The sequence below is a fragment of the Brassica rapa genome, chromosome A07 (assembly GCF_000309985.2).
Source record: "Brassica rapa cultivar Chiifu-401-42 chromosome A07, CAAS_Brap_v3.01, whole genome shotgun sequence".
NCBI classification, from domain to species: Eukaryota; Viridiplantae; Streptophyta; class Magnoliopsida; order Brassicales; family Brassicaceae; genus Brassica; species Brassica rapa.
The window spans coordinates 17437516-17447726 of record NC_024801.2 but is presented as its reverse complement, the minus strand read 5'-3'; the positions used below and the strand labels follow the sequence as shown (position 1 = coordinate 17447726).

Here is a 10211-nt window from a genome sequence, read left to right as displayed (position 1 = left end):
CGTTTTCTTAGTTTATATCTTCTACTTGCTTTTTTGTGCAATATCATTTGGTGTAATTGTTTTTTCTTACACCAATGCCAAGTTTGGGGCTGTTTGTTTCACCATTTGTCATCTTCATCCAAATGATTCATTTGTATGATCTATTCAGATGATCCATTCACATTTTTGTGATTGTTTGTTTGTCCATCCACATGGCTCATCTAGATGAATTATCTAAATGAATCTTATGTTTGTTTCTTTATTTTCATTTCCATTCAAATGAGTTTAGTAAACAAATTACCAAAATACCCTTGTGTTGGTTTAATCATATGTTTGATATTAATTTTAACTATATTATATTTAATTATTTAGTTTAATATATTTACATTAGAATTATTTCAAAATTAACGAATTTTCTTTTCGCGGTTTGGGCGGAAAAAAAGATTTTTTAGTTTTAGCGAGAAAACACATTTTTCGGTTTCGGCGGAAAAACAAGATTTTTCGGTTATGGCGGGAAAACAAGATTTTTCGGTTTTGGCGGGAAAATACAAATTTTCGGTTTTGGCGAGAAAATACATTTTTGCAGTTTTTGCGGTTTTGGAGGGAAACACATTAAAATGAAATTTTTCGGTTTTGACGAGAAAACGAGATTTTTCGTTATTGGCGGGAAAACGCGTTTTGCAGTTTTGGCGGGAAAACACATTTTTAGCGGGAAAATGTGTTTTTGCTGTTTTGGCGGGAAAACACATTTTGCGGTTTTGGCGGAAAAACGTGTTTTGCGGTTTTGGCGGGAAAACGCGTTTTTGGCGGGAAAATGCATTTTTGCTGTTTTGGCGGGAAAACACGTTTTTTGCGGTTTTTACGGAAAAACGCGTTTTTGCGGCTTTGACGGGAAAACACGTTTTTGCGGTTTTGACGGGAAAACGCGTTTTTGCGGTTTTGGCGGGAAAACACGTTTTTGCGGGAAAACGCGTTTTTGCGGTTTTTGCAAAAACGCAAAACTCTTTTTTTTTATCTGAGTTTTGTTTGTCGAGAAAATGTGATATTTCGGTTTCCAAAAATCATCCGGATGATCCATCTGAATGAGTTGTACTTTTAGTGTCTAAATAAACAAAACTCTTTTTTTATCCAAATGACTGGAGAAACAAACAGACCCTTTATCAAGTGACTGGAATTAAAATCAATGAGGTTATATTCTTGCGTTTGCCTTTATGTTTTACCAATTATAATCAACTACCACAAAAACAAATAAAAATATAATAACAAAATGTTAAGTGTTCTAAAAATCGGTAGGTAGACGGCGTCTAAACTGTAAATCAAACTTAAACAAAATGTTTTTTCACGAATGACTTTTTATAAAGTTGGTTTAAGCGTTCAAAAACCAGTCTAAAAGCATGTATAATCAATAATTCCCTATAAAAGCTTAATTACCACTTAACGACTTTTTTAAACATCGGTTATCAACATTGTTCAGAAACTATAACACACAACTAAACCATCATATGACATGTCACATAACTATCATCCACCACAGATTGCAATGCACCAGACTTTGGCCAATCAAAATTGCCATGAGCTACGGACTTTGTCCAACCTTCAAACACACTCGGCTCCTACAACTTCTTCAAAATCCTAACTTCTAAAACCTGCATAATAATAGCAGATATACTGACCGGTCAAAACCGAGACAGTCCAGCACTTGTCTTTGTATCCCCCACTGTTGTTTTGTAATAATATCATGTAACTATTGATTTTACAAGCAGAAATTTGCAAAAGAAAAAAAAAAGAAGAAGTAGAAATGAGGATATTGAAAAACAATTGTCTTTGTCATCTATCCATTTAAGCAGATCAAGTGGAGAACAGACGAGTTGAACCTCCGAATAACATTTTCATTTGTCTGGATCTGATCTATGTGGAAGAAACTATAACTTTTGGTCCATGCATCTTTTGCTAACCTGTCTGCCCGGCTATTCCGACTCCGAGGAATATGAGACAGTCTCACATCTTCGAAGTCATCATGTAACCTCTGGGATACATCGATCTCTGTCACGAATGCTAGCCAGTCCATCGGGTTTGTAGTCATATCCACTAAGTCTGAGCAGTCCGTTTCAAACCGTACCGAAGTAATCCTTCTGTTTTTCATACATGAAGCTGTCCAAAGTAACTCTTTTATCTCAGCATGCAAAGATGAGAAGCTTATGTTATACGTTCGTAATCCAAAATATTCTAAGCTCATATGATCCTCAAGACTCCACCCTAAGCTACTGATACTGCTGTTATTGATCCATGAAAAACAGTTGTCTATCTCTTTCTAATTTATGTAAAGGCCCAAAGAGAGTAGAGAAAGAAGAATTATAAAAGAGTAATAATAAATAAATAAATAAATAGAGAATTGAATAATAAACCAATCTCGGTTCTGATCGTTCCTAGCGTTGGCTTCTTCCCCGATCATCACCATTCCACCGATTCTCTTTGATTCGTATCGATCTTCGCAAAGTTGATTCATCATGGGCAATGTAACCGGTGGAAATCGCCGAGATCCGCCGCCGTACACAAACCCTAATCATCCTCCTCCGTTGCAGTATCACCAGTACTACCAGGGCTACTATCCATACCACAATCCTCAGGGTGCTACTAGGGCTCCCTACCCTCAGGTTGCTTACGTGGAGCACCAGGAAGCCGTGACTATAAAGAACGACGTCAATTTGAACAAGGACACCTTGAGATTCGAGCCCGATGAATCAAACCCCGGCAAGTTCTTGCTCTCCTTCACCTTCGACGCCAACGTTCCCGGAAGGTACAAAAAAACGATTCTTGTGAAATTAGAGATTGTCTTTGTTGGAGATCTTACTTTTGTCTTTCTTGATCAACAGCATCACTGTGATGTTCTTTGCTAAAGAAGGCAAAGACTGTGACTTGATTGCTACTAAGGCGGATCTGTTTCCATCTACAACTGTTAGTTTCCCAAAGGGTTTAGGGCAGAAGTTCAAGCAGCCTTGTGGAACAGGGATTGAGCTGTCTGCTTTATCAGAGGCTGAGTTGGTTGAGGCTAACGAGTCTGATGTGTATCATGTGGCGGTCAAGGCTGAGGGGAAAACACCGAATCGTCAGATAACTCATGCGGTTTTGGAGAAGGAGAAAGGCGAGTACAAGGCTAAAGTGGTGAAGCAGGTCTTGTGGGTGAATGGGAGTAAGTATGTTCTCAAGGAGATTTACGGGATTGGTAATACAGCTGATGGTAGTGGTGGTGAAGATGAAACGGAGAGTGGTAAGGAATGTGTGATTTGCTTGACTGAGCCACGAGACACCACTGTTCTCCCTTGCAGGCACATGGTAAGCATTAGTTTACAACATCTGTTTTGCAATCTACTTTGGAGAGATTTTGCTAACTTTCTTTGGGTGTGTTGGTAGTGTATGTGTAGCGGTTGTGCAAAGCTTTTGAGGTTTCAGACGAACCTTTGTCCAATCTGTAGACAACCAGTGAATAGGCTTTTGGAGATAACTGTCAACACCAATGTCTCCAACAACTGAGCTCTTCCCACGTTTGTACATAGTCAGTTTCTCAATGTTGTTGCTTTTGTGGTGGATATGGAGTCGTTGAAACTCTTGTTACTGACTACATATGTCCAAATGACACTTTTTTTAATTCTAGTTTTTGTTCCAAGTGTTTAGTATACCATCAAGGCTACTTTGGTACTACTATAAAGACGACTTCAGATCTTGTGCTTAGCTTGAGTTGAATAAACACTGCAATTTCATTGGAAACCACATATACCCCAAATGGGATTCTGAAAGGAAATATGAATTGGTAAAAAAGACTTCAGAAATTTTAATAATTTGTAGAAATATTCCTATTCTAGTTTAGGAAGAGAAAACATGACTAAATATAATAGCACCTGATTTTCAGACAGCATGATTCTAGTCATTGCTTGAAACTAGAACCAACGATCTTGCTGCTAACTGAAATCAAATTAAAACCGGATAACTCAAATCTGGTTTACGCAGGGGTCTAACCGACATAATAGAAGTTACGGGTGAATTGGGACATTCCTGAAAAGTAAGGGGTCAAAACAAGAGTTTTACAATGACTGGAAGTGGCTATGTAGTGGATATAAAACACGTGTAATGACAAATCTGCGTGTGTACTTGTGTCTTAATAATCTCTTGTCTGAAAACAGATCTTCGTTTCCTACAAATCACTCTCTTTCTCCTCCTACCATTCTTACGTTGCTGAAGCTGATCTTGCAGATTTCGGATCGTATTCATGGATGGAGAAGGTTTCGCCGGAAAGGTATCGTCGTTTAACATCTCTATACTTGCTGCTTCTGTATGATCCAACCGCTCCTTTTCTACGATCCCTCTAATTAGATCTCTTAAAGATGTTCATTTGATTACCTTTTGGGGAATTTAGACTATTTTTTAATGATCTAAAGAAACCATGTGACATGCATATTTTAATTGCGAGAAAAAAATTTGCGATATTATTCAAATGTGAAACCAGTCTCATCTCATTTTGAAACATTGTTAATAGTGTGGTGATTTACAAACAATTGCATGCACGTTTTGCTTGGTATAAGCGTGATCGATCCTAGAGTGTTTGTGTCTAGAATGGTTGGTATGATATTTTATATGCAACTCATTGGTTTGACATTTGATAGGCGGCTGCTGAAGCCAAAGGATTGAACCCGGGACTAATCGTGCTGCTTGTTGTCGGAGGTCCGCTTGTTGTGTTCCTTGTCGCCAACTACGTGATGTACGTGTATGCTCAGAAGAACCTACCCCCAAGGAAGAAGAAGCCCGTTTCTAAGAAGAAGCTCAAGCGGGAGAAGCTGAAGCAAGGAGTCCCTGTGCCTGGAGAATAAATACCCACCTTAGCTTTAACTCTGTGCCTTGTTCAAAGCTTGGATAAAGGTTATAATTGTCATCAAATTTCACACCTTTTTTGTTTGTTTGTTTTCGTAACATTTTGCTTCCTTAACTTATGTCATGAGTTCTGTATGATATCACTTGGGACAGCCACCCATTTTGTTTGGTTAGACTTTTTTGTTTGGTGTGTTTAGTTTTGACTTTACTTACCTTTGATTTTCAAAGAGTAGAGTCTTCAACACGACTACGTAAGGTTTCAACGTCATTGCTGTAAGAACTACCAACAAACGTTACATGGTTTGGGTTTGTTCTTGAACATTTCATTTCCTTAGAACAATACGAGAGCTTCCTCTCCAAATCCAGACTCTGCATATCCAACAACAAAAAAAAAGCTTTACGAAACTACATCTTTGTATATGATTGTGTTGAAGGTGAGATGACAAGAGCTGAGAAACAACTGTTTTCTTCTTCTTCATCGTTCTTAGACAACGAGACTAAGCAAAGCGAGGTCAAAGTCGATGGCCTTGGGTCTGATTGATGTCGCTTCTGCCTCCTCCTCTTCTCATTCTTTCCGGTATGGCCTTTTAGAAGGGTGATTGGTATCTGTCTATCTATCTTTATGAGGTAGGATGAATTAGAGATAGAAAGATTGAGACTTTGGCCTCCGTTGGTGTGCTTACCTTCTTTAATTGCTTAATAACATTCAGAGGCAGATGAGGTTGGACAATGTTTGAACGATGAAAAAAAGACCAAACTTTACTGAGAGAAGGAAGAGGTGCTTCACCCAGTATAATCTGCGCAAAAAAGGACTCTTGCCTGGGACAATGCCTTCTTCACTAGCGTCGCAGGTGACTGCATTTCGAACCAGCTACCTTTTGTTTATGTGTAGCTTACTTTTTCTGATTGATTTATTGTAAAAAAAAAATCAGGTGTTTTGGAACCCGAAGAACTCTCCAGTATGATGGAAAGAAGTGTTTACCGACTATTCAAGAGGATGTTATTAATAAATCAACAGAATCTGTTTCTACATTTCAAAGTGATTGCACTGTGGAAAACAGTCGTGAGGAGTATGTTTTGTTTGAAGATGTAAGAGCAAGGTCTGCTAAAGCATCTCATGCAGCGGAAGTAGCAATCAGCCCAAGTAAGTATTCTCTTACTGTTTATCTCGTGTAGAGGGAAAGAAACTAGCTTTTGGCCTGTTTAAGCGGATATATCTTTACATGTAAATCAGTTCCTATGGTCTAGCTCTCGAGCTTTAGACTTTTAGTGGCTTTCTATATAGCAGAATGTTCTACTTTTAGTTTTCTCCACCACTACGGCCTTCACAAATATGAAACACACTTCCTCTTCTTCGAGAGCTAGTATCGGTTGTGAGCTAAACCGTAGATGCCAAGTTTTCCATCCTACTTTGTGAAAAGGTTTTAGTTTTGTGTCACTGGAAGTACTGTTTACACTAGATACGCATTTGCAGCGGCGATAATTAATATATGTTTAGTTTTGCTACCAAGCTAACTATCTTTTTTTTTGCATACATTGTTTGAAATTTCAGCTACAAGTAGTGTACTAGACGTCCCTGCCTGAGCTGCCTTTCAGGAAAAAGGTAAATCTGCTACCCTGTGCCTTTTTTTTGTTTTTTAACATCCCTCCTCCTCATCTGACTCTTTCTTTGATTTGTTTATCTCTTAGATGAAACCCAAAGCCAGTCCTAAGAAGCTGAGAATTAGATTAGAGCACACGGAGTAGGGAAGGCAACAAATTAAGTCTTGTTTCGTCCATATTTGATGACCTCATCAAGTATCCAGGTAAAAAGAGCCTTTGAGTCCTAGACCCACATTGACAAAAGCTGATGCGTTCTTCAGCTGCCTCAGAGAACGAATTGACATCTTCCAGCTCTTCGCTAGAGAGAGCTGTGCCTGTGTTTCATCCAGAGCGTCTCACAAATCTTCTCTGCTGTTCATCACGAGTTTCTGCAACTAACAAAATGGCTAAAAAGAAAGTCGTCTCTGTTGAAAAGGATCCTTGCAAACGATAGCACATTGCAGACTGTGAAGTCAAGTCGCTCAAGAACTTTAAAGATAAAAGAGTTACAGCTATCAGTGTTGGTTTGGTTCCTCCAGTTTCCATGAAACAATCAGGTCTCCGTGTGCCATCACCAAAAATTGGCTTCTAAACATAAAGTTTCAGCTATCAGTGGTGGTGTTCTTGTTCCCTTATTAGTTGTGCGTTAAGAAAGTAAGAAACATAAAGTCTTTTTTTTTTCATCAAAGAAACACAAGTCTAACGAGTTTATATAATATACTATATAATACGAAGAATGGAACAGAGTATCGAGTGGACTACACTTAAGGCTGGGCTGATAATGCTGTACAGTCTAGTCTCTTCTTAACTTTGGTGTTCAACTTTTCATTTATTTTATATCCTTTTCTAAAGTTTTAAAAGTTCCTCAAGTCTCAGACATGCATTTTCTGTGTCAAAGAGTGTGATCAGATAAAGATGTACTTTGGTTGACCATAGTCAAGCATGTTTATGTTTATTTTATAGAATTTTCTTTTGTCAGTGTACGAACATGAATTCATAATCATAACCAGCTTCTGTTGGCTTTGACTGTAATTTATAACATTTTACGGGGTTAAACTGTAAATAACATGATCTTTTACATGTACACCTTTCTTCCAAAGCTTTTTGACTCAACTTGGTCTATATAAGTATCGTTGTTCTTGACTCATTTCTCTTTCAAACTTAGTCTCTCATCTCTCTCCAACTCATTTTAGAGAATCTCTCTTACAACAGACCTCACCATGTCTGAAAGTGAAGAAGATGTTGATCTTCCCCGTTTCTTCAAGGTCTTCCTCTCAGAAACTGCTTCTGAATCAATGGTACATCTCTTCTTCTCTCTCTCTCTTTTTTCCTTTTTCCATGTAATAAGTAGAAAGTATTAGTAGAGGGAGAGTTATGGTTTAGGAGGAAAGAATCTTTAGTTGCTTAGGGTGAAATGTGATCAAAAGATTCTGGATTTGTTCCTTTGGTTCTCTTCAATACGTCTAAGTCTTAGTTAGAACGAGTTTTCTGATGTTTATGCGTCTGTGTTTTGGTGAGTTTCAGGCGATTCCAATGTCTTTCATTGAGCATCTTGAAGACCCACTGCCGCAAACAGCTAAGCTTCAAGGCATTGGAGGTGGTGTTTGGACTGTGAGCTTCAAGAAAATACGTGACTGTGCGTATTTCACTTCAGGGTGGTCCAAGTTTGCAGAGGACCATGAACTCAAGGACGGGGAGTTCTTGACCTTTGTCTACGACGGTTCCCACACTTTCGAGGTCAGCGTCTTTGGTCGTTCTGGTTGTAAGGAGATAAGAGCTGAGGTCGAGACGGTGGAACTCTCTGATGCTAATTCTGACAAAGAAGAAGAAGATTCTTCAGTGGTTGCTGATTCAAATGAAGAAGAAGAAGAAGGCGATGATGATTCTTCATTCATTGCTGGTGAAGATGATGAAGTCAGCCAGAGTCTCTCCCATGTTGACAGTGATGACACTGTATCTAATGCTGAAGGTGAGATAGTTCTTGGTAGTAGTTACTTACTAACTAACTAACACACAAACTTGTTGCTGAAGCATGTTTTTTTTTGTCTCAGTTGTTGCAGGGTTTTCAAATTTGGAGGTAGAGTCTAATCCATGCTTTACTACCACCCTCAAGAACAGGATCTACGAGCTGGTAAGAAACAAATAACTTAAATATTTGTTTACCGTCTTGTTCATTCTTTCAATATGGTTGTGGCTTATACATGTTTTGTGTGTTATGCAAGTTGATTCCTGCAAATGTGGTGAAAGAACATGGGCTTACGTTTTGTGACCGGATCAAGTACATTGATGGAGAAGGGATCATGCATGGGGCTAAAGGGAAATGGTCTGATGATAGGATCTGCTTCAAAGGATGGGACAGGATTTGTAGAAGGAACAGGCTTAAAGAGCGTGATACTGTCCACTGTGAGATGCTTCACATCAGGAATAAAGTTCACACCATCAAGATCACAGTGACTCGTGGACGTGGTTGAATCACTCTTCATCATCATTACCATCACCGCACCCTTCATCCATCACTTATCATCACCACTATCACAATAACTTTCTATGTCTTAGTATGGCTTTTGCTTGTTTTATCTTAGTACTATTTTCTTTATCCCCGAGAAACCTTGTGAACTTAATCATGTTTCATGTTGTATTTTCAGTGCTTATTATGTAATGCATCTATGACTTTTGAAGTATGTTTCCAAGGTGACAAAAAATCCAACAAGCTTTGACACAACACAGAGACAGTGAAGCAATAGTGGAGTTGTCTATACTGATTAATATTTTTGATAGAAGACTAAAAGCATTAGATTAATAAAACAATATTTAACACATATCCCGCAGACATCACTAGTACCACTAAAACATTCTAATGTTGTCTGCAGCCAGAAGGCAGCACTGCAATGCTCATTCTCCATCCTGAATTTCCTTTACTACTTCAGGCATCGATGGTTCATGTTCTGTTCCACACACGACAATGTTCTCTCTACAATCTTCCATATTGATCGAATACTGTGTCACCCTCTTTTTCTAGAGAACCTGAAGAGATAGTTTCTGTTTTACACTATCAGGAGGTTTCTTGTCAAGTTCATATTCAACAGCTTATTTGCGGAATAAACATGCGATATAAAAAGAATAAAAAAACCCAACGAAGGTAGAGAAGCATGTAATCATAAAATCTACTAAAATAGAAGCAATCATCTTAGAGTAAGTGAATCTGGATCCCAAAGCTTAACGATGGTGAATACATTATACACTCTCCATCTAGTCAACCACTTCTCTTAATGTAACATCTACACAGTTTCAAATTAATTAGTATATTACTGGTTCAATAAAAAAAGCTTTGGGTCATACACATTAACTAATTAATAATGCGGTTCAATCCTTCACAAGTATTAGAGAAGTTTTCAGTCTTTTGACTCCAAGGTTGGACTTTTTGAATGTATTTGACAAGTAACTAAAAGAAAGACTATACTTTTTAAAACAACTTTATCATAAACTCTGAGTTGTGACTAAGTTATTCTATAAGGCTTATTCTTCTTCTTAAATCTTGCGGAAGCAATCAATACCTTCCAATTCTATGTCATGTCAACTTCCTTTTTTTGTCAACAATTTTTTTTTTGTCAACAATTTTTTTTTTGTCAACTAAACGCGAATTTTGTTTCAAAATTCATTTTGATAAAAAAATGAACTACACAATATTAGTTAAGCTATACGGAAGACAATATTGAAACATTATAAGCAATATACTGACTACAAGACATGATGTACATGTAGCTGTAACAGGAACCTGAACCACCAGA

The 10211-nt window shown here is 37.9% G+C and overlaps 3 protein-coding genes and 1 pseudogene across 3 annotated transcripts; all 4 read left to right on the top strand.

Moving 5' to 3' along the window:
- The first annotated feature begins 2355 nt into the window (after positions 1 to 2355).
- LOC103829927 (probable E3 ubiquitin-protein ligase LUL2) lies at positions 2356 to 3739 on the top strand. The gene is made up of 3 exons (XM_009105612.3): positions 2356 to 2776; positions 2853 to 3312; positions 3391 to 3739. Exons 1-3 carry the CDS (start codon positions 2487 to 2489, stop codon positions 3508 to 3510), a joined length of 870 nt encoding a protein of 289 aa, XP_009103860.1. The 5' UTR covers positions 2356 to 2486; the 3' UTR covers positions 3511 to 3739.
- A 280-nt stretch (positions 3740 to 4019) lies between these two features.
- On the top strand, positions 4020 to 5092 carry LOC103829926 (DNA-binding protein S1FA1). Its single transcript, XM_009105611.3, has 2 exons — positions 4020 to 4270; positions 4638 to 5092. Exons 1-2 carry the CDS (start codon positions 4244 to 4246, stop codon positions 4839 to 4841), a joined length of 231 nt encoding a protein of 76 aa, XP_009103859.1. The 5' UTR covers positions 4020 to 4243; the 3' UTR covers positions 4842 to 5092.
- A 271-nt stretch (positions 5093 to 5363) lies between these two features.
- LOC108869009 lies at positions 5364 to 7132 on the top strand (annotated as a pseudogene).
- A 241-nt stretch (positions 7133 to 7373) lies between these two features.
- LOC103829925 (B3 domain-containing protein REM20) lies at positions 7374 to 9142 on the top strand. Its single transcript, XM_009105610.2, has 4 exons — positions 7374 to 7721; positions 7948 to 8392; positions 8475 to 8554; positions 8646 to 9142. Exons 1-4 carry the CDS (start codon positions 7644 to 7646, stop codon positions 8892 to 8894), a joined length of 852 nt encoding a protein of 283 aa, XP_009103858.2. The 5' UTR covers positions 7374 to 7643; the 3' UTR covers positions 8895 to 9142.
- Positions 9143 to 10211: the final 1069 nt, after the last annotated feature.

Coding starts and splice junctions, on each gene's coding strand:
- LOC103829925 (XM_009105610.2), top strand. CDS start 7,644: ATGTCTGAAAGTGAAGAAGATGTTGATCTTCCCCGTTTCTTCAAGGTC. Junction 7,722..7,947: donor AAACTGCTTCTGAATCAATG/GTACATCTCTTC, acceptor GGTGAGTTTCAG/GCGATTCCAATGTCTTTCAT. Junction 8,393..8,474: donor CACTGTATCTAATGCTGAAG/GTGAGATAGTTC, acceptor TTTTTGTCTCAG/TTGTTGCAGGGTTTTCAAAT.
- LOC103829926 (XM_009105611.3), top strand. CDS start 4,244: ATGGATGGAGAAGGTTTCGCCGGAAAG. Junction 4,271..4,637: donor GAGAAGGTTTCGCCGGAAAG/GTATCGTCGTTT, acceptor GACATTTGATAG/GCGGCTGCTGAAGCCAAAGG.
- LOC103829927 (XM_009105612.3), top strand. CDS start 2,487: ATGGGCAATGTAACCGGTGGAAATCGCCGAGATCCGCCGCCGTACACA. Junction 2,777..2,852: donor GACGCCAACGTTCCCGGAAG/GTACAAAAAAAC, acceptor CTTGATCAACAG/CATCACTGTGATGTTCTTTG. Junction 3,313..3,390: donor TTCTCCCTTGCAGGCACATG/GTAAGCATTAGT, acceptor GTGTGTTGGTAG/TGTATGTGTAGCGGTTGTGC.